Below are 24,132 nucleotides of genomic sequence, written 5' to 3' on the forward strand. Positions count from 1 at the left end.
TCAGGCAGTTGTATTTTATACAGCAGGACATATAAGGTATGCCCTCTGTGGTAGCTCTTCTAAACTTGACAAGTCTATATGTCTGTATTTAGGAGTGCTCTAGGTTGAGTCTCTACATAAGTGTGATATCCACATCTGCCATAGGAGCAGATGTTCACAAATGGGACCTGAGGTCCCTCCCTAGCTGTTTCTATAGAGGGCCTCTGTGGGAGTTTTTTGCTCCTCTATTTTGTGTATGTGTGTGTTAAAGTATTTCTGAAGTTTGAGTGGGTTTGGGACCAAGTGTGCTGTCTTTTAGCTGGGTTTGGGGTGTAGCTCAGCAGTATAACTAGATTTCCAATACCTCACAGAAAAGGGGGATATAAAAACCAGCAACAAAGGCAGAAAACAATATACAGCATTAAAGTTAATACTAGGAACCTACCATGATATCTATAACTCTAAATAACCACACAAACAAGAATGGTGGGGTTGGAAATTAACAATAGCAAAAACAAACTACAGGCATGAACTAGACATGTCATTAAAGTAAACACCAGGTGTCCACTACAACATCCACAACACCAACAGCCACTGAAGCATAAATGATGAGGCAGGAGTTATATAAACTAAATGGTTTTTAAAGATAATAAAAATACAGATAATTCAGAGAAAAGAAAATGGAGTAGGAAGGCAAAAGGAAGTTAAGAATATTTAAAAGGGGTGGGCTGGGGTTGTGACTCAGCAGTAGAGCACTCACCTAGCACGTGTGAGGCCCTGGGTTCTATCCTCAGCACTACGTATAAACAAATAAAATAAATGTATTGTGTCCAACTACAACTAAAAAATAAATATTTAAAGAAAAAGGAATATTCAAAAGGTGAAAGAAGAGAAGTAGCATGTGAAGACATAAAGAAGGAGAGAGGAAAAAAATAAAAGAAACAAAATACAGACTGAGATAGAGAAAGAACGAGATAATTTGGTTATTACAGAGAGAAGAAAGTGGAGAAAGTAACAAGAGATAAAATCTAAAACTTAAAAATACCTTCAATAAACAAAACAAGCCAAGTGTGGTGGTGCATGCCTATAATCCCAGCAGCTGGGGAGGTTGAGGCAGGAAGATAGAGAGTTCAAGAGCCAGCCTGGGCAACTTAGCGAGGCTCTAAGCAACTTAGCAAGAACTTGTCTCTAAATAAAATATAGAAAGGGCTGGGGATGTGGCTTAGTGGTTGAGTGCCCCTGGGTTCAATCCCCAGTACCAAAAAAAATATTAACAGAACGATAATTAAAAAGAAAAAAATTATATATAATAATAATAATAATAATAATATATAATATATATAATAATATATAATAGATGTTCATTGACTATACCAGACTTCCAGACTGTCCTTCTTTCCATTTCTTCTTGGGTTATGCACCCCTTAGAGAAAGCAAGGGCTGAGGGTTATTAAACCCTTTCTCATTTTTGTGTTGTTCACCAAGCTGCTGACTGGAGTGGCCTGAAATCAAAACAGGTTGAAATGCTTCTCAACTTCCCTACTCACCAGTACTAAGTAGAATGGAATGGGAAGCAGTGTCTGTTGGAGTTTTGTCTGGACAGACTAGACAGATATGCTCCCAGGGTGGAGCTTCTGCAGAATTCTAAATGGGAAGTTCCATTGGCTGAAGCATAGCTCTGATCAGAATTTTGGAACTTTGTCAGATGGTATCTACTCCAGAGAAACTAGATCAACACATACCTAGGGCCAGGTAGATGCTGATCTCTTCTGGGCATGTGAATCTCAGGAGCCTCCCCAGAATTCTATTGTAGGTCTGGATAACCAACCACCCTGGATTAAGTGGGCACAGTGGGTCTCAGGCACTCCACTACCTGTGAATATGGCCTTCCTGAGCTGTATCTCAGGTTTCCTGACCCTCTTCAGCTGGTGGTGCAAGCCAACAGACTTGAAGGGAAAGAGCTGTCCTCCCTATTGTATCTCTGACCTAAATCTCCATGATTACAATCTTCTCTGTGCCTGTTTCAATTGCTAGGTGCACCCTATGCCTAAGTAGACACTGGCTGGGACAGTGTGGCAGTATTCACAATGCTCTCTTGGGTTCCTGCAGCAACAAGCTCCTTCATGACCTCTACCAGTTGTCTCCCTGCCTCAGCTCTTCACTCCCACGTTGAGCGGTCCAGGGCATTCTTTAAACATCAGCTTTCTGTGCAGTCTCTGGATCAGCTAAGTTCCAACTGCCTTTTTATTCTACAGGTTCCAGTGCCAAATCTGTCTACTGTGTTTCTCTCTCCCTTTGTGTTGTCCTTCCTCTCTGCAGTGACCTGGAGATGCTGCCACCCTCTGTTGACTCTGATGAGCTCTTTCTAGTCCTGTTTGAAACACCAGAATTTCTGAGTTTCTCTATGTCTGACCATCCTCTATTGAATTTTAGTAAATTCCCTCAGTCACCCATCTAGCTGAGCAGTATTCCCATTGCTCAAATCCCAGGCTGTGGAGTAACTGGAAAGTACAGACTTCCTCTAAGCCATCAATTTTGTTCTTTCTTATCTCTTATATTACCTTAAAGAAATATAAGTCTCCATGTATATTTTAGAACATTTTATTTAAACAGGTAATAAATAAGTTTAATAAATAAAATAAACATTCATTTGTGAATTATCAGAATTGATTCTTCACTCAGAATTGTTTCTTAATATGTTGAAAATATTTCATTAAAAATTATAGACACTAAAAAATAAAAAGAAAAGCACTTGAAAATCCAATACTTATATACAAGCGTAAAAGAAGGAGTCAAACATTTTACTTTAAAATAAGGAAAATAACTTATAAGACAACTGGATAAAAGACAAATACACTGGTCTTCAAAGCTCCCCCCACATATACCCCAGCTATCTCCTAGCTTACCACTCACCACTACTCACATTGTCTCACAGGGCTCTGTCACAAGTACTCCCTCACTTGATTCATGTCTTCTCCTGCAACACTTCCTCTTCTTCACCTCAACCTGTTCAAATACTATGGATTCTTCAAGATGAGGTACAACCTGCCTAACAGCTTACATTCAATGGCATAACCAAACATGCTCATAAGCAAGCTTCATTTCATCCTGAGAACAACTCTGACATAGGGAAGGGAAGGCAAGGCTTCATTCCTCCCATGCATTTTGGGTCTGTAATCACAATCCCTCTTCCTTCCATGCCACACCCCTTGTTAGTAAGCAAGACTCACAAAGAAAACACTCATCACTCTTTTCATTGGGACTATGGGATTGACTGATGCTTGGTATTAGATCTGTGATTTCAGGTAAATGAATAAAGTGTCTAATTAAACTCATCAATATTTACATATAGAAATTTAATTTGATAGTGGGTTGAAGATGTAGCTCAGCGGTAGAGTGCTTGCCTATCATGCATGAGGCCTTGTTTTGATCCCCAGTACTGAAAAAAAAAATTTAATTTGCTAAATTTATAGCTTTATTTATATTATCTTAGTAACATATGAACATCTACAAAACTAAAAAATTATATAAATAAGTACTATATTTCTTTTGCGTATTTACAATATTGGAATGAAGCAAAGAAGATGCTGTAGATGTCATTTTTAAAAATAGTTTTTAGTTGTCAATGGACCTTTATTTTACTCATTCATGTGCAGTGCTGAGAATCGAATTCAGTGCCTCACACGTTAGGCAAGCGCTCTACCACTGAGCCATAACCCCAGCCCCTATACATGGCATTTTGCAGTAAATTACTGCCTCAAAAAAAAGAACAAGGTGCTGTAATTGTTTATGATTAGAAAAAGAATAAATGGAAAATGCTTGTCACTTGGTCTAGATGGAACTGCAGAAGGCAACCAAAGCTGCATTAAGATTCCTCTTAGGGCTGGGGATATGGCTCAAGTGGTAGCGCGCTCGCCTGGCATGCGTGCGGCCCGGGTTCGATTCTCAGCACCACATACAAACAAAGATGTTGTGTCTGCCGATAACTAAAAAATAAATATCAAAAAATTCTCTCTCTCTCTCTCTCTCTCTCTCTCTCCTCTCTCACTCTCTCTTTAAAAAAAAAAAGATTCCTCTTACATTCTCTCTATTATAATTAACATAGGGTGCTGGTTCACAGGGCCACACAGACACAGTATTTCCTCCTGATGCCCCTAAGCAAAGTAAATATAAAGATAACTGCAGGAGTCCCCCACTCACTAAACAATAACAGCAAGATTACTTGAAATAATAGCCGCTGTAGTAGTGCACGCCTGTAATCCCAGCAACTTGGGAGCTGAGACAGGAAATCACAAGTTCTTGATCAGCCTCAGCAATTTAGCAAGGCTCTAAGCAACTTATTTCTTAATATTAAAGTTATTTAATTATCATATGATTACATAAACACATATGTATGTCTTGTTATTAAAATTAGTACAGACATCAAGATCCTATTCTTTCAGCAAATCACCCATATTTAAAGATGTTTCCTTTGCATACATTTTATGTCCATAAAATGCAGCAGTATAATTGAACATTTCAAGTGGTGTCTTCAAATCTTTACAGTTCTAAATACATTAAAATATATTATACCCTTAAAATAACTGCTTACTATACTACCTCTTTCCTGTTCAAACATTATCTAAATCTGCCAATACAATGTTGAATGAGAAGTCTCAACATGATAACAAAACATGTTGTAGGTGGCACCAAAGACAAATTGTGTTTTGTGCTCCAGGATGAAGTCAAGTTCTTTTGGCTTTAGTAACCAGTGTTGTCTATATTAAGTTTTAGTCTGTCAATATTCTCTAATCTCCCTCATGCAGAAGAATACTTCCTTGATAATGGATTGGCTAATGCTGTCTCTCAGTTACTTTAACACTGAGCAAAGGTTAAATATTTTTTATAGATCAGGTCAATTCAGTAGCTGAATTTGCATCTTTCCAGCCTGTTGCTTCATGGAAATGTTTGTACCAACTATTGTTTTTCTTTGGAATCACTTTTCCACCAAAAGGCATGTGTTTCCTATGACTGTTGCTCACATCACAAATTAATTGATTACTAAAGTTTTATTTGGAATTTTAGCAATTTATGTAGTAGTTGAAGTATTTACTGAAATAATGTAACACTCTAATTCTCACTTTTTAAAAGTTCAAAGTTTTAGTGGAATTTTTCAGTTCAACTAGCACTGAATCTTAAAAGTTGATTTTTAATTGACATGCTATTTCTATTTACGGGGTAAGAATTATTTTTTTTAATTTCACATTTAAACTTGCCTTTGAAAGCATAGTCTCCTTTCAGGCAGGAAGGCGTAATAGATTAATTGTTTCACTTAAATCTTAGGAGCAGGAAAAAAATTTGCCAGGTGATACACAAAGTATTGGTTAACTGTGGTTGTTTCTAGAAGGCAAGACCCTGTTTGTGGTGTTCTGATTTCCTCAATCTGCATTTGCATTTAACTTTTTAAGATGGAGTATAGATACACACAGTTAAAAAGCTGATCTCTGTATCTTGGGTTCACTTGATTGGTATTTGCCCAATTGAACAGTGCTCAACTGTTGTTTTGAAGCTTTTCCCTCCCAAGGCTGACCTGGCCAGCTCTTTCAGCAACAGATGCCGATACTTTCTTCTCAGACAGTTCAAACCCCACTTCCAGTCAAGCACTCCTCATAGAAGATCATATCAGCATTGTACATGATCTTATTCCACATACCATTCACATGCATGCATGCTTGAAAACCACTCTCTCTCTAGAGATGGAGACCTCCAGGTGAAGAAAGGTTTGGGGTTTTCATGTGGGAGACAGGATGAGTTTCTTTCTCAGGGTGTGTTGCAAAAAGAGGCAGTACTTTTCCTTGGCAGAAACTCTGCTGTTCCAATCATACACTTTGCGGTTGAGGTCAAGGTGGAGATCCAGAAGTGGACGTTTTCTGGAGGAAATGAGAAAGGCAAATTTTAATGTCAAGCAAATATCAAAGAGAAGACATATTGTCATTAGGGTAAAATAAGCCAACAGATGTGAAAGTTCTTTGAAATTGTTCCTTTCTAGACATTCCACAAGCTGCTTCAAGAATGATCCAAACTAGTTGGTGGCACTGGTCCAACAGCCACAGTTCCCTCCCTCTCTGTAGAGAGCAGAATTTTATTCTGAGAACATACTGGCTGGACCATAACCCACCTGGGTCAACTATGCAAATGCAGGATGGGTGTAAAGGGTCAATAATACCACTGGCCCATAGGGCATCAACCTTTGAAGTCCGACTTGTTCCTGCTAAGGCCCTTCCCTTCCTGCTGCACCACCATGGAGGGGGCTGGGGAAAGAAAGCTGTGAGATTTGTTCCTGGGTCTTCAGAGCTACAACCCAGAATGCATTCAACAGGCGGCTCAAAAATATCATTCTCAATTATAATTAAGAGGCACTACAAAGGCCAATTAATTTTACACTTAAGGTATACTGTGGCTTCCCTCAGCCTATCTAGAAACCAGGATGCCAGTGTTTCCTTTAGGAAAGCATTCTTGACAATAAACATCAAAAATGTTTACAGCAGCCCCTTATCCACAGAAGATACATTCTAAGAGCTTCAGTGGGTGCATGAAACCACAGCTAGCACCATATATATACATTGCATATTCTATGCTTTTCCAAAAACTACATACCTATGATTAAGCTTAATTTTCATATTAGGCACAGAAAGAGATTAACAACAACAATAAAAAAAATAGAACAATTACAACAATATTCCGTATAAAAGTTGTTTAAAATTTATGAGTAAGTTATTTCTGTAATTTTCCACCTAATATTTCTAGACTGTAGTTGACGGTGACCGAAGCAAAGCATCAGATAAGGGTGATTACTGTATGTAGCAACAATCTGCAGACCTGAACAGTCAGATGCCATTTTTTCACCCATCAAACTGTCAAAACATGGAAAAAAAAAAGAGCATGCAGTTATCAGTGAGAGTTCAGGGACATAGAAACTCTCATATGAGACTGGCATAAGCGTCCTAGAAGACAATTAGGTCAGAGGTATCCAAAGCTTGCATGCCCTTTGACACAGTGGTTCCATGTCTGGGAATTCACTCCATGGAAACAATTCTTATAAGCAAGATGTCAAGCTGTAAAGATGCTTTTAACCCTTTCTTTGTGTAAAAGTAAAACAGTATCTGATGACTAAGGGTCAGTTGAGTAAAATAAGCTATAGCCATATTGGTAGCTGCTTTACAAAAATTAAAAATGATGTTGTCCCAATGTGACTATTGACATGCAAAAATGTTTGTGATCTACCATTAAGCAAACTAAAAGTAAGTTGTAAAGTAATAGTCAATGATGATTCCATATGGGTTGTATCTAGGATTGTGTGGGAATCCCCCACACACACACACAAAAAAAAAATGCCTGGAAGGCGGTATACTAACATTTGGTTAACAGAGGATGGTTCTAGTTAGGAGGATTACAAATGCTTATTATATTCTGTTTTCAGCATCTATATTTATGATTTTATGTATTGTTCTTGTAGTAAGAAATTTTAAAATTTCTGAGCTTTAAAGAAAAATATCCAAACTACAAGCTGGCTAACATAAAGTGTTCATAAGTTGAACTGGTCTATATTATACCCCTAAGACAAGCCGAATGGGGAAAGAAAAATCCCTTTCCTCCAGGAAGGCATCAAACATTTGGTAGCAGGACAATAAATGAGGTCAGGATTGGTCTCCTTGGTGGCTCACCTTTCTCGCTCCAGCTTCTGAGAGAGGCTCTGCAGGTACAAGGAGGGTGAGCTAGAGGCCTGCTCCAGCAGGGACACACTAGCAGTGCACAAGCTCCAGAAGAAGTCAGCTTCTCGGTGAACCGTGCTTGGCCCAGGCTTTGGTTCCTTGGATTCCACATTGGTCACTGCTGGACCATCGACCTCCAGCAGGCTGCTGTCTTCCTTCTGGCCCTCTGACACCACATAGTTCTGAATAAAAAAGAGCTTTGGTTTCCCTATGAGGGAAGGACATTTGTCCCCCATGAATATCCTCCTGATATGATGCAAGGATAACCCTGAGTGAGTCTCATCTACGCCAAACACACTTTGGGAGCCTCCTCGGCTCACCAGGACACACACAAAGCTGTCATGGTGTCGGTGTCGGGGCAGATTGGCAACTTGGTGAAGAATATGGCTTATGTCTTTCACACGAAGATGCAAAAAATTTTGGACTTCATAGCCCAGGGAAGTGAAGGTGTGTCGAAGAACTTCTGGAGAAAATAAACAAACATGGAAAACAACACTGGAGTCAGAAAAGCCCAAGAAACTGGAATGCTAGGAACTGGGTATCTAGTCTAGTTTCCTTTTCTTTTTTGTTTCTGTGTGATAGTATTTTAAGGGGCCTGAAAACTGGACAGGAAGAAGAAATACAAAATATGAAATATGTGACTTTCATGCCCCAGGTTGACAAGGCTGGTCTGTTCTCCACGACACCACTGTCTCTGCCTGACACCATCAGCATATGTGACCATAGGCACAGACAGCCCACTCCAGTCCAATCAAACAAGAAGAACAAAATCTTTTTCTTTTCAACTGAAACAAAGTTGGGGGTTTTTCAAAAGGCTCTTTCTTAAAATAACAAGTCTTAACAATAACCCACACATACTGGAATGGAAGTGTTTGTGGAGTACAAATCCAAGCCTAGATCCAAATAGCTGTAGAAATAGCAGCACAGGTCATGAGTTCCTTCAACCTGCCATGGACTGATTCAGAAACCCCTTGGTTTAAGTCAAGACCATTTCTGGACTTCCCAGTTCCTATCACAATCTGCTTCCCAGTGTGACCAACCTGAGTTGCCTGAGCAACTGAGACTTAGCCAAGATTCTCTAAAATACCCCCAAAGAGTCTTCTCCCAGGCATCCTGAGGGCCAGTGTAAGGTAGTAGCAAGAGCAGACATTAATCCATACAGCCCTGACCTTACCACCACCTTAGGCTATATGACTTTAAGAAAGTGGGATTCTCTGGCTTTAGTTGGAATGACAACCACCTTATAAGACTGTTGTGAGGATAAAACAGTACAAATAAACTCTTGGTGCTCAGTAAATATTACCTCCTATTCTCTTGTTTAGAATCTTTTTGTTTGTCTTCTAGAAGATGCAACTAAGTTCATTTTTCTCATCTTCTCAGTCTACCCTTAGTGGAGGAATAAACACACCCTCATAAATCAATTTATATATTTTCTAATAGAAAATAGAGACTTTTTCTCTTCTCCATTCAAAAATCCATGTCTTTTTGACCCACCCATTACACATCTCTAATTTTGTGGCAGAAGTGTTAGCATGGGACTGACAAAGGTAGAACATCAAAAGGATACAATTTCCACTTGACTTTTTCTCTCTTTTGAATGATTCGCCCTGTGGGGAAACCAATGCTGCTTCTTGAGAACACTCAGGCACCTAGCACCTTGGAGAGACTCAAACGCAGAAGAACTGAGGTCTCACACCAACAATCAGTACCAGCTTCCCCGCCATGGCAATGGATCTCCTTAGCAACAGATCCTCCAATCCCAACCAAGTTTTCAGGGGCCCCTGCTGACAACTAATGACCAGAAAAATGGGCCCAAACAGCCCAGCTAAGCTGATCCTAAATTCCTGACCTACTGGAATTGTGATAAATATAATTAAATAAGTATTGTTGTTTTAAGCTACTAAATTTTGAAGTGATTTGTACACATTGTTAGATAAAAAATTCATGAGAAGAGTTCCTTGATTTCTATCAGGAAAAGGGAATGACAGTCACCCTGACTTGAGACTGTAGTTACTTTTTTCTTTTGCTTGTTTGGGTCACAGTTAAGTATGAAAAAATGAATTATTATATCCTATAATAAAGAGATACAAAGAAGGCTATTAAACCTCTAATGAATCAGCACATGATTCTCAGGTTTCTGATAGCCTGTTAACACACTTGCCCTGGTAAGAATGCTGAATGGTGGAAAGGCCTGGCTGCAGTGACCCTAACCATTTCCCCAGGCTGTGCGCAAGGGTTCAGTGCCCAGTACCATACCTAGGCTGGACACAGCACAGGACAACAAGATAATATAGTCTAGGAGAGCAGCCCTGTCACTACCACGTCTTTCCAAACACTTCCTGTCATGAAACACATTTCTCTTCATGGAGTGATCTCTCCTCTAGGGGGCAGAAGCGAACAGGGAAACACCAGATTCAGAGCTCTTTTGTTTACTTGTTATTTCCAGCTGGTTCCCTTCCTTCAAAACCCTCTCTCTTCACTGATAAATGCCCTTCCTTATCACAGTCCTTGAAAGAGAGCTCACCACAGTCCCTCACGCGTTTCTATGTGGGAATGGGACTGAAATGTTGTCCTGGTGCCTTCTAGCTTTTTCCTTTATCTGGGTTCGCTGGTGTAGTCCCTGTCATGTGGCAACCAGTAGGCAGCTGGCAAAAGAGGAACCAGTCTTGGAACCACAAGATCAGATTGTAAATTCCAGCTCATGCCCCTCCTCCCGCTCCTCTTCCTGGAGCCTCCTCTTAGCCTGATCTTAGAAGAAAACCCATCTATACTAGCAGGCGAACAAAGAAGGGAATAGGAATCTGAGGCCTGGGGCAGGAAAACCTTACTTAAGAGAATAGGGGGGCAAAAACACTAAAGGCAGAGATGAAACCAAAAGCCATGCTAGTCCCAGATGCCACACCTAAGCCAAGAAAAACACCAAATCTGGATGGGCCTCAACAAGACAGTGGCTTTCCAATATCCCTCTGTCAAGAGGGAGACACCCAACAGACACAGCCCAAAGTCACCACAGCTAACGTTCCTCGTTAGTATATTTTCTTCTGTTAGATGGTGAGGTAGGGTGGGCAGGGACGCAGGCTGGCATTTGTTGTTTTCCTTCTGGGCCAGCAAGAGCAGACAGCCCAATCTAATTTATAGAATGAAGGGGGCTGTGACAGTGTGACTGAGTAAATTACAGCTTCTGTTTATTCATCTGTAAAGTGGGATTAATACTAATATACCTAAACCATGTTTAGGTTTTGTTTGTTTTATGTCCTGTGGTGGTGGGGAATCAAACCCAGGGTCTCACCCATGCTAGGCAGGCACTCTACCACTGAATCACACCCACAGCCCTTTTAAATCTTATTTTTGAGACAGTGTATCTCTGAGTAACCCAGGCAGCTTCAAACTTGTGATCCTCCTCCCTTAGACTCCCAAGTAACTGGGATATACACTAAACCTTGTTCTTCAAAAGGTATCTGTAAGGAGCCAATGAGATTTCTGTAAAGATGCTTGCAAACTGAATATTTACTCAAATATAAGAGACAAATCAAAAGATTAACGAAGCCATTTCAAACTCACAAGCCAGGGAGCCTGTGAGCCTCTTCATGGAAGCTATCTCTTGAGACCAGAGGAGGTCTCTACATTCTCACTAAAATGGGCTCAGGGCAGATAGATTCTGTATCCCATATACCACTTCACTATCATGTCTTCACCAACAAATAGGGGAAGAAAAACTTGGGTGCTGAGTTTGGAAAAAAAAAAAAAAACTTCAACAAAAAGCAGAAATCCACTTCTCTTTCTACATATCCTGGACACTCCACTCCCACCCTAGACCTAGCTTGGTAAATTTCAACTTTGAAAAGACCTTCTAAAATAATAGGTTTTCTTCTTCTGGCTTTTCAGTTAGTACAGGGTTTCTGGTAGAGGGGCCAGCATTGGCACTACTCACAGGTTTGGGCAATCATAATTAAGCCTGAGGAATTTAGGAAATGCCATGACCTCATTAATTTAGAATTCACTTTGATCTAAATGAGGGCAACTTATCCTCACAATTACCCTGAAAAGGGCTCCATTAATAGAATAAATAAGAGAATTTACAATAATTTATCAAACATCCTTACTAAGTTGGGTTCAATAAACATAAAGCACATGAGCAGAATACATGATGGGCAGGATATTCTGAGTGGGAAAGGGTGTTCTAAGGTCCAATTGTGTGGAAAATGCAAGATTGGCAAGGTTAAAATAGTTCTATGCAGGACTTCCCAAAGACTTTACCAGGTACTTTTTGAATCTCTAAAAGGGGAACAATTACAGAGCATTTCTCAAATTGACTTGACTGCAGTACTCAGCTTTTACTCAGTTTCCACTCGTTACCTTATAGAAATACTGGGATACAGATCAAGTACACAAAGTCATTCTTGTCCTTAGAGGAGCTTTTAATTCGGGGAAAATAAAGCCTATAAATGTACATAAAAAATGACTGAAATGTCACAAGGTTCATGGTTCAACCTAGGAAAAGTAGGTGGTTAGAGAAGCAAGATCAGTGTGATCTAAAACACTGAAGAGGGCACCATGGAAAAGGTATAATTTAAGCTGGGACCTGAAAAAACAGGGCCAAGGACCACCCCCTCCATCACCAAGTAGATTTGATGATGAATGAAAGCAAAGATAGAAGACTGACTGAGAAGGTAGGAGCAGATTTGCCTAGCATACATCAACTTGCACTTGTTCAGCCAAGCCACAGAGGGCTCACTTCTACATACACTCAAAATTATAAACTACTTTTTAAATGTCTTCTTCATAAAGCACAGATGATTACTAGTGATTCCTTCCAGACCAACTTATATTTGGAGAAAATCATATCAATAATAAATATGTCAGCTGCATGTCAAGAGAGGTTTTCAGAGTACCCCAGACAACCTAAAAATACTTTGTTCTTCCACATATCTACAATCCTTTATCCACAATTGTAGCATCTGAAAAGCTCAGAAAATCTTAAGTTCTTTCCCCAAAATCATTTGGTGGCAAAACCTTTTCTGAACTCATGAGATCTATCCCATTTAGTGGTGAATATTCATTCATTTTGCTACCAAAATATTAATATATTTGATTATGGGGTGCTATCCTGGACCCCACTAAAGTGTTCTATAAATTACAGTATATGTAGCATGTCATCTTCCTAAACTCTAGAAACTTCTAAATTCTGAAATTCCAGGGTCCTCCTATTGGGATTGTGGACCTAAAATTCTTACATATTCACTAAATTTATGGACGCTGTGAAATAAGGGATCGCTAAGTAGGACAGCCTCCAAGTGACTCTGCTTTAAAGAGAAGTTCCATTAATGATGGTAGCCTTTCAAGTAAATAGCTGCTTAGTCCCAGAGGATAAGAATGCCCAGGAAAAAAAAAAAAAAATGCCCAATCACAGACTGCTGGTCCTTGCCTGCAGGAGGAAGCCTTCCATAATGGTATAGTAACACCAGAAGCAGGGAACAAGGAGGCTCCACTGCCTTGGCTTTCCAGGTGGCCAGAAGCATGCGGTGACTGCTTCATCTGAACAAAACCTCCATCTACTATCTGGCATGTCACTTGCCACTTGTCTTTGTAGCCCACAAGCAGAGACCACAGTGGTTGTTCTGATCCCCTTGCAGAGATTTTCCTATAAGTGTTACTACAAGAAAATGCTACTGGTCAGGATTCCACCTATTCCATTAAAAGAAAAAGAGGAAAAGGAAGCCAAGAGTTCAAGTTCAAGTCAGCAGCACCAGCAAAGGGTCTCCACTGTACTCCTGTTGCCCTGTTAGAAGAGGAAACCTGCAGTGTCTGCTAGAAAACTAAAGAGTTAGCCAGTTTTAAAGCACAGAGGAAAAAAAATCAAGCTTTCCAGAAATAGCAGAGAAGAAAAAAAAGAAAGGGGAAAAAAAACTTCTTAAAATCTGCAAACACCATCTTTTACTCAGAAGCCTGGAAAACGTTGGTTGCCTCCGCCCAACTCCCAAAGTCCACCTATCAGCAATGTGATATATTTGGTTCCACATTCCTAACAAGATCAAGAGTCTGGTACTCAAATGGCCAATCAGGGCCCGGCATAGGCCAGCCTTTGCTAGGTCACTGACACAGGCCACAAGACACCATAAACTTGTATTTTAATTCTACCAAACTGACGTAATTAGTCCCAAATCCCTAAGCATTAATGTCTGCCTCAAGAAGAGGTTACTGACCCCTATGAGGATTCTTCTCAAAAACAGGTCACATAGAATAACCCTGTCTTTACTCACAGCCTGGCTTCGAAAGCAGACTCCACCTCATTGCCTCCACATTGGCTTTGCACTGGGCCAAGAGTGGTACTTTGTACACAGTAGGTGCTCAATAAACATTTATTGGATAAGAAAAATAATAAACTAATAAATATTTAGGGGACCGGCATACTGTTTGGATGGAAGTCTAGTTTTTTGAGGCTAAAAGGAGAAGATAGTAGAGAGTCTACTAAACTCTCAAGATAAATAGGAATGGTTTTGGGAATACACTGACACTAGAAGAGTTTGTTCCTTCATTTGTTCACCTAACAAATATTCACTGAGCACATATGTGCCAGGTACTGTTCCAGGTATTGGAGACACATTGTAAGAGATAAGTAAACAACTGCATCCATGCTGATGAAATTTACATTGAAGCAAAGTGGTTTAAACCACAGGTTTTTGAATCCTAGATCTCTCTGTACAAGAGAAATTAGGAAGGTAGTTCACTGTTCAACTTGATCATTTTGAAAATGGAGATAACAGTACCTATTTTACACTGACTTTGAATTGCAATCCTGCTGCCTCAGCCTCCCGAGCCCCTGGGATTACAGGCATGTGCCACTGCACCCAGCTGAGTGGATTTTTCATAAATTATATACTCCCATTACTACTACCCCCACATTAATCTGACCACATTACCACTAATTTCCTCCAGAGCCCTTGTTTCACTTGGCAGTGAGCTTGACAATGACCTTATCTACTTGTTTATTACCTGATTCTGTTCAACATTAAAGTTGGCAAAGATAATCAGAAAAAATACCCACACAATCGCTCTAGATGAAGACAACCAACTACTGATACGGTGAAAATGAAGTGTGCTGCACCTGATTGGGACTACTTTCTACCAAAGCAGGATTCCAGGTCCAGAGTTCTCAGTGAAAAGTCCCCAGAAGGCGAGGGTGTGGAAACAAAGAACTGGAGGCCTAGAGAGAGTGTATGAGAAGGGGAGATTGTGTCCTTCCACTTCATGATAATTAACACACCCCTGCTGCTCTAAGCCTCAGCTAAGTGAATAAGTGGGTTCAGGGCACACCCCCATTTGAGTAAAAGTGTGTTGTCCTGTTTCCTATCCGTTAATCAGCCACCTGTGCCTCAAGCCAAATTATCTGTTTTGTTCCGAGGGGCAAGAAGGGCTTGAGTCAAAAGAACGCTGATCCTCAGGGGAAGGGCAGTGATGAGCATCTGGAATACCCTTTACTGACCCAGGCCCAGTCTAGCCCAGAATTCTACCATTAAGATATTGAACTTGACCAGGAAGGACTTGCTGCCTGGAGCTACCATTTTGACTCCTGAGGTTCACATACAGACTCCTCAGTAGCCAAGGAGCAGGAAAGGGACATCTCAATGCACCCGAAGCCAGTACCTGCTCACAGTACCTGCTCACGTCTCAGGCCAAAGGTATTCCCCAAGCTCTACCTCCAATTCTACCTTCCTTTTCCATCTTTCTCCCGTCTCAGGTCTCTGCTCCCCTACTTTCTAGCTTTTATACTTAGATTTTCTATCTCTGACAAGCCCACTGAGACTGATGACTGACAGAAGTGCTCCACTTGGGTTTTCCTTCAAGCATTCACCACCCCCCCCCCCTCAGGTAACTGCCTGTGTTTCAGGATGCCACACCTGTGGGAACTTGCCCCACTAACCCTTGAGCTCAGTGCAGGACTCAGGTCCTCAGTATCCTGATCCCTCACTGGTCTGAAATCAGATTTCATATGCCAAGCATAAAGCCATGGTGAATGTTTGGTTAGTATTTTGTAACTAAAATTAAACAAAACGAGAAAATAGTGTTAGCTGGCATTAGTACATGGTTACAATATGCCGCTCACTGTTCCAAGCTTTTTATAAGTATGAACTCACTCTGCCCAACCACTCTATGAGATAGGTTCTATTATTAATCCAATTTACAATAGAGGAACTAAGCCTTAAGATACTAGAAAAATTGCCCAAGGCCACAACCTAGGGCACTACAGATCCATAGTTTAAGCTTATGCCAATTATATTCTAGGACCCAGCTCTGATCATACTCCTACAATGCAGAAAAACACAAATATGCATTTAGTCTGTGTCCACAAAAGACCCACAACTCAGAAAGGAAAGCAAGCTCAGACTTTGGACTTTAGCCACAAATAACTGAGTTTTTCAATTCAAAACAGGACATGGCTTTATCTCTATAACTCTTTCAATACAATAGATATTCATAAAACAAAGAAAATCATATCCAGTTAGGAAGTTTTCTGCTGGTGAATCAAACAAGAGTGATAACAACTACAAGTAAAGGACAATTACACAATCTCCTTTAAAACAGAAAGTGACTCACTGGAAAGTTATTTCCTCATTCTTATATGGGCACTAATAGCTAAAAAAGAAAGGACACTTATCTATAGCAGAGGAGACAGCATTTCTCACATCTGACCAAAAATAGGACATGAGAAAGCAGGATCATAGCTGAAATCCTGGGAAATTCAGTCTTGTGTCTGCTAATTTGACCTTCTCTTAGACTCTTTTTCATAAAACTGCCCATGGTAACATTTTAAGTAAAACTAAAAGATAGTTCTGACTCATTCTAAGAGAATGTTGAGAAGCTGGAAAATGTGGAACTATGATGATCATCCCCACAAGGAAGAGATAAATAATTAAACAGAATGTTCTTCCACGAATCTGGGCTCTTGTCTTTCTCTTTTGATGCATCATCAGTGTTTCAGTTTGAGTCAGACCTCCAACAGCCAAGCAAAAGAATCTATTCAGACCCAAAGGCCAGTGACACCCAGGTACATCAACAACCAAGTAAAGGATGCATACCTAAGTGACTCATGGCTCACACAATATTCAAAGCCCTCTAATCAACACACACATTTATCATATATTTCATGTCCCCAAGGAAAGTGAAGATTATCTGATAATATTGGAAGCCAGAATGCCTTCCATTATAAATGTTCCTTGAATCCCAGGACTCCTCCCTGCCATAGCATCCAGGATGGAAAGGCAAGACTAAAGCACCAGCCTTCATTGGTGCTTTAGGGGTCCCCAAATTCATTTCATTTTCCTCCCAACACATAGCTAGACCAATTTATCCATGTCCACCAGTTAGCTGGAGCCCCACAAATGAGTTCTAACCAAGAGAATGTGGGGGGAAATGATGCATATCACTTTCAGGTCCGGTCTCTAAATCTGTTATGAGATCCTCCACATATTCTCTCTTTTCTCAATTACCAGCCAGATGGAGAGGACCCTGAAGAAGACTCCACAGCCTTGGAAGGTGATGGAGCCACTGAGTGGCCACGTGGAGCAAAACTCCCCCATTCCAATCTACACCACACTATGATATAAGTGAAAAACAAATGTCACAGTCTAGGGTGTTTTGTCACAGAAGCTAATGTTGATAACCCTACTGAATACAACTCATCTGTGCCATGATCACACTGGGAAGCATCAATCAATCTGCAGCTTCCACACCTACCTGTGTCATTGCCGATGCAATCGATTATCAAGCAGATTCCAAGGGGCTTGCTCTGCATCTTGTATATCTCTTCAGAGATGTGCTGGAAAGAAAGACAGAGATTGTTAAAAACTCTAGACACTGTTCTGTTTCCAAAAGGTCCCACTTATATTCCATCTCTTCTTTTGAAGTTCCTTAAACATCTCTTTGTTGGCTGAATCACTCAGCAGATACAGCCTGAAGTTACCATAGCTGACATTTTCCGTTAATATCAAAATTTTTCTCTATTAGTCTAGTGCTTAAGACAAACAAGTTATTTCAGTTTTTACTTAAATTAAATTACAGTCTTTTTGCATGTCTTAGCCTTACAGAATAAAGATCATTTGAAACAGGGAGAAAAAATGGATCATATGCCTCCACAGTAACCTAAAGTAGAAATAAATGATAGTTTTCCAAACCTGTACAAATGGTTGTACCGTTGCCTCTTCCTAAGAGAAGAGGTATCAAGCCAAGAAAAAGCCAGAACACATCAAAGATCAGTGTGTTGTCCCTGCCTTCCTGTGCATTCAGTAATCACTCAGCTGAAACAAGAGGTGTCACTTTGGAGTCTCCCTGAATTCCAAAGTTCACTAACAGAATCCACTTTAGTATTTTTCTCTTTGTTAGACTGAAGTTTCCTTAGCAAGTGAGTTCTCAGGAGAATAACATGCAGGGTGTCCCAATGTCACAGAGAATTCTTTATGGGTAGTTATTTTTAAAGAAGTCAGTGTTCTCTGCAGACACTGTGCATACAATACAATACCACATCAGATAATTTATTCTGTACCTGAAGGAAAAAAGCTCCTGATTCCTGAATGGATGTCTTTACTGGTTCTCCTGGGGGATGAGAGAGAAAGAATTTTTACAAAGCATTAGAACAAAGTCCACATCAATGCAGGTTGAGTTTCTTTATATCACAACTGTTCTTTTTGCCTATTTTCTTCAACCATCTCCCTTTCTCTGCCTATACTCAGCCCTGAGGTTCCAATCTTGTACTGAAGAAACTGGTTGCTTAAAAAATAAAAAATAAAAAGCATCCATGCTATACTACAGCTATGCAGAAAAAATACTTAGTGGCAAGTGAAAGAAACCTCTCCCTTACCCATCTCCAGGTGAAGACCAGGTGGTCAGTAAGTTTCAACCTGATAAGGAGAATTCAGTATTCTCATCACACAATATTGTATTTTCCTACATGTTCTGAAACTGGACAAAACCTAAAGCAAACAGCTTAGAAAGTGTAGAAAAGGGAATGCTTACATGTGTTTGATAATCATAGAACAGGAAGCCAGTGTTTTCATATTGACATTGAGTTCATATTGACACTAGAAGATCATAAAATAAAAAGCTAATTTAAACCATCTCACCAATGTTTTAAGAAATAGGGTGTTGATTCAGGAATTAATTAGCTTTTCACCAGCCTTTGCTGGAGAGCAGAATACTAGGTAGAGAGTGATAGGCATGAACCACACCATCTGGCTAATTTTGCCAAAATGCTTCTAAGTTTCCAGGTGCACACTGACAGCAGTAGGCTGGGTCATAAGGCATTGGCAAGAGGCCAGCCACACAAGGCTCCCATCAGGCCACGGCCCTACTTAAAACGTTCATGATCCCCCACTAAGCAAAGGACAAATTCCAAGCTACTTGCATAAAACTGCAGCCCTCCATCACTGCCCATCAGTCCCTGATTCCTGGTGTCCTCTAGCACAACTGGCTGCTTTATCAGAGTAAAAGTGAGTCTCAGCCCTCACTTCAGGGAATCCTCTAGACAAGCAAAGGAAGAAACTTTTTAAAAATTATGTTGTGGACTCAGGCACAGTCTGTAATTCCAGCTACTTGGGAGACTGAGGCAGGGGGATGGCAAATTCAATGCCAGCCTGAGCGGCTTAGTAAGACTGTCTCAAAAAATAAAATTTAGAAAAGGACTGTGGATGTTGCTCAGTGGTAGAACACTCTGCCTAGCATGATGTCATTTGATCAAGTGCTGATGTTTTAAGAGAAGAAAGACTGCATGGGTTGAAATAACCAATTTTTTAACTTCACTTTTTTTTCTTTCCTCTTAGGAAAGGGGAATATCTTTCATAGGGCATCAAGATTTTATTAAATGGTCTATAAAGCAAGAACCTGTCAACCTTTCTTCTTCCTGCTGCTAGGTATTTGGTTTAACATAGCTTATTATCATAGCTAGATTATTAATATTAATATGGTCTGGTCATAGCTTCATTTCAGGTTGATTGATGTCACATCTCTTAAAAATATAACCAAGATGATGCACCCGATGGAGTAAGATGGTATTCAAATTTAAATGAGCTAATTCAAGAAGTGCCAGTGAATACGTTTTAAGGTTTTAACTCCTTTTGAGAGCTTAATTAGAAGGAGTAGATAAAAAGTCAACTCTAAAAACGCAATATTTTACTTGAATTATCAAGCATTTATAAAAAATGAATATAAAGAAAAGTTGGTCTTACTTTGAAGGAGTGGCCCATGTCTTTGTCCTTTACTTCTCCCATTCTGGAGCTTCAAATATAAAGAATAAGGTCACTCTGTTAGTTTTTTCAGAGGCACACTATATTACACCTCTATAAATATCTCAATAAGATCCTCCCAGGAAAAAAATAAAAATATCCCCTTCACAGTTATCTAAAGAATAGCAAGAACTGTTAACTCCATAAATCCCATGTTATATATTGCTAATGACCAAGGCAACTCTTTCAAAAGACAAAAATACAATGAAACTATAAATATGCTAAATTAGCATATTAGAATGTTTCAAAACCACATGTTATAGTATAGTATAGCTGTTATACTAACTCCAAGTTAGAATAAGCTACTGGAACATAAGGTTGGCATTCAGCCTATTCTTTTAACATAGGGTCAAAGTACAGCTTGGCTTAGAGTACAAGTTCTAGGCCAGACATACCTGGCTACACATCCTGATTCTGTCACTTAATGGCTATGTAACATTGAACAAGTCATTTAACTGGGTCTATGATTCTATGTCTGCAAAGTGAGGATAACAATAATAATATAGATTTTTTTGGTCACAATTAAAAGACATAAGCACTCAGCACAGTGTTAAGTGCACAAAAATACTTCATAAATGCACAATTATTGATTTTCTATAATTAGTTAGCTACACATAAGAAAAATGTGGGCCTGATTCTTTTATTTTTAATTTTTTAAGTTGTAGATGGATACAATACCTTTATTTTGTTAATTTATGGGACTGATTCTTAATTATCAAGAATTCTTGGACTGGGGTTGTGGCTCAGTGGTAGAGCACTTGCTTAGCATGTGTGAGGCACTGGGTTCGATTCTCAGCACCACATACAAATAAATAAAATAAAGGTCCATCAAAAATTTAAAAATATTTTAAAAAAAGAATTCTTGATAATAACTTCTAAGGGCTAGAGTGGGATTAATCAGAGAATGAAAGATTGAACCTTTCTCTTTTCAGATGATAGGTCCTGTGTAAGGTACATACCACATACTGTCAACCATGTGATATGCTCAGCTCGCAAACAATAATTCTCTGAAAGTATCCTAGCCAAAAAAGAGAAGTACACTATCTGTTAAGCTGTATCTATAACTAAGTCTGTGTATCCAAATTTTAAAAAGACATGTAAATTGTTTTTTTCAGAAAGAATCCATGACTTAGTCAAAAGCTGATCATATTAGATAGAATTTGGTCCCCCACTTGAACGTGCATTCACTTTTATATACTATAAAAGAGAGAAAACAAAATCAAAGCTATACTTTAAAAGTATTATAATGTAAAGTTATACAACTTTTTTATTCTATAATATCTTGGGGGCTCAGGATGTGGCTCAAGTGGTAGCATGCTCACCTGGCATGCATGAGGCACTGGGTTCGATATTCAGCACCACATAAAAATAAAATAAAGATATTGTAAAAAAAATATCTTGGCATCCTGTGTAAATTAATGTCATTGTAATTTTTTGAAGCACTTTTACAGTGTCACCTAATCTAACATCTAGGTATTCAGTTCCTAAATCTTGTAAGAAAGTTACCAAGTTCATAGGTCATAGTATCTGCTTACTAAATGAACAAACCATCAGGGCCACATATTAAATATAGCGAGTTTAAGAAAAAATTGGAGCAGAAAGCATATGGCTTCCCAACAGATTACATATACAATGAATATACTTACCTGCAAGTGAGAAATAGAAACACAACAGTAAAAACATGGTAGGATTTTAACTAACAATGATTAGATAGACAATAAAAGCTAAGCTCAGAAAATCTGGTCTGAATTCTAAGTGTGCTTGTCTCATGACTTGGTAACAGAGAAATTCAGGACAAAAATGAAAACTATATCTAAGCTATGGCATGCCTATAATTTATTACCTATATCACAAGGTAGTAGGAGGATGATGGAGCAGGCCCATCCTGCCAGCAGTTAAAGGTGAATAATCACTCACTGTTTCCTTATTTTGTTCGATGAGCACTGGGACATCCACTTTAGCTCTGAAATTCTATTGCTCAGTGGTTATCCTGACAGCTCATATTCTTCAAGAAACTATTTACATTACAGTAGTTAATGTTTTCATCATATACTTTTTAATGAAATTCTTCATAATTTAATCATAAAAATGCATTCTGGCCTATGACCTCACTACAAATTCCATATAACTTTATATGGACAAAGATAAGATTACACCAATGCTGGGCTGGGGTTGTAGCACAGTAGTGGAGTGTTTGCCTTGCATGTGTGAGGCCCTGGGTTCAATCCTCAGGACCACCCCCCAAAAAAAGATTACACCAATGTTCTTCTTCTCAAGATAAAAGATTAACCAAAAACAATTCTGATGAGTCCTGTAAAACTTACTACTAACACAATAACCACCATAAGTGACTATGTCATACTTGTGTTTGTGAACCAAAAAAAAAAAATCTTCTGTTTTATTATTCAATAACAAAATACTTTTGCAAAATTATTAGAATAATCTCAGTAAAAAAGCAAATGCATAGAGAGGTAAGCCATAGGGATATTTATTTTTCAGCATTGTTATAGTAACAACAATTGAAAACAATATAAATAACAATAAGCAATATTGATATACATCCATAAGGAATAAACACATTATGATACACCTAGAAAATTAAAATCATTCAAAATAATTATTAAATAGAAGCAGTCCCACCTGGATCATATGGAACAATGCTCAAGAATTTTTGGATCAGGACAACGGTCATGATATGATACCAATTGTACAAAAGAAAAAATGGAATATATATGCATGTACTAGCCTCTATATGATTACAGAAGAAACTGATTTAACAATAGCTGCTTCTAGAGAAAGAACTGTGGGTCAGTATTATGTGGGAGGAGGGAAACTTACTTTTAAAATTTATTTTAGTATACTTTGAAATTTCTGTCCATAGGCACATCCTATCTATTTTTATTTGAAAAATTAAATTTTCAAATGAATAATGAAAATCAAGTTCAAGTACACATATAGACACACAGGCTATCATCCATGAAAAATAGACTAGAAGAAAATATTTCAAAATAATAACAGTAGTTGTCTTTGAGTAGTAGGAGGTAGGTGATTTAGTTTCATCCTGGTATGTTTCTCTCTATTTTCCAGATAGCTCAATGAACACTTTTTAGCTTTGTAATCATAAAAAGTTATACATAAATTTGAAACATATATGCATTTCTATAACAATTTGTTCAGATATTAAATATATACTAGGAGAATACGTATACTTGATTAAAACTCTGTAACTGTTTCATGCTGGAAGTCCATATATTTGCTCCAGACTCACCCTTATGCTATATGAAGGATCTTTGAGACTCAAGTTTGGGAGAGAGGTGTGGAGAGAATTCATACAACTTGTTCCTGCTCCTTTCATAGCTCCTTGAGCTATAAATACAAAAGAGAGTTCTAGTTAAGATATATAAATTATTATATATATATATATATATATATATATATATATATATATCATATCAAATGAATTTTATTATTACATATATCATATCAAATGAATCTTCAACAATGGTTCAGCTCAAGGTCAATCCTCATCTTTCAACTACCCTAAACTTTTCAACCACATAACTAAATTCAAAATATCATCTTAGATGACTCTTCTACCAAGCATCAGTAAGGATGGATTAAAACTGCTTCTCCTATTCTTGACTGTCCATCATTTGAAAATGTGAGGGTAGGAGAGTACTATATAGATCAGTGGGTCTCAGCCAAGCCCCACAGTGGTAGTCAACTGCTAACGCAGCCCACATTCAGGCTGATGCTAAAAGACAATGGGGGTGGGAGTATGAGGGAGAAAGGCAATGTGACTCTGATCCCCCTTTATCAAGGAAGAAATTGCTCTTTTCCATGAGGAGGGCTGAAACTTGGAACATATCCAGGACAGCTCTGGGACCTCAGTGACACACCCAGACTTGGATGGTGGTCATCAGGCTGAATACTGGAGACAGGCAGTAGGGTAGCATCCCTAAATGACCATAGCTTCACCAACCTGTGAAAATTAGGGTACAGACTCTTTCTTAAGGGCCAGAATGTTAAGAACTGCTTGGTGGCATTTGACAGAGGGCTGAGACCCTGTGGTGGTAAATATGGGCAATGGAGCTGACAGATCTGGGATATGAGGATGGAAATGGATG

General features: G+C 39.0%; 1 protein-coding gene across 11 annotated transcripts in view; it reads right to left on the bottom strand.

Moving 5' to 3' along the window:
* Cflar (CASP8 and FADD like apoptosis regulator) overlaps positions 1–24,132 on the bottom strand; it is a 57,768-nt gene that overhangs the window by 10,922 nt on the left and 22,714 nt on the right. For 8 of the 11 annotated variants that reach the window (XR_013092371.2, XR_013092368.2, XR_013092370.2 and 5 more), the window contains 6 exons: positions 23,274–23,371; positions 19,949–19,997; positions 18,271–18,320; positions 17,466–17,547; positions 7,683–8,193; positions 5,672–5,888 (listed from right to left, as the gene is read on the bottom strand). Coding sequence is in view for 1 of the 11 variants with exons in the window: in XM_076866899.2 (XP_076723014.2) it covers positions 5,750–5,888; positions 7,683–8,193; positions 17,466–17,547; positions 18,271–18,320; positions 19,949–19,997; positions 23,274–23,371 (929 nt within the window). In the remaining 10 variants the exon portion in view is untranslated. Of the gene's footprint in view, positions 1–2,601; positions 5,889–7,682; positions 8,194–17,465; positions 17,548–18,270; positions 18,321–18,740; positions 18,806–19,948; positions 19,998–23,273; positions 23,372–24,132 lie in introns of those variants that run through there. The other 3 variants (XR_013092372.2, XM_076866899.2, XR_013092374.2) reach the window with 3 other exon arrangements.

This window comes from Callospermophilus lateralis, chromosome 9, assembly GCF_048772815.1.
Source record: "Callospermophilus lateralis isolate mCalLat2 chromosome 9, mCalLat2.hap1, whole genome shotgun sequence".
In the NCBI taxonomy this organism is placed as follows: domain Eukaryota; kingdom Metazoa; phylum Chordata; class Mammalia; order Rodentia; family Sciuridae; genus Callospermophilus; species Callospermophilus lateralis.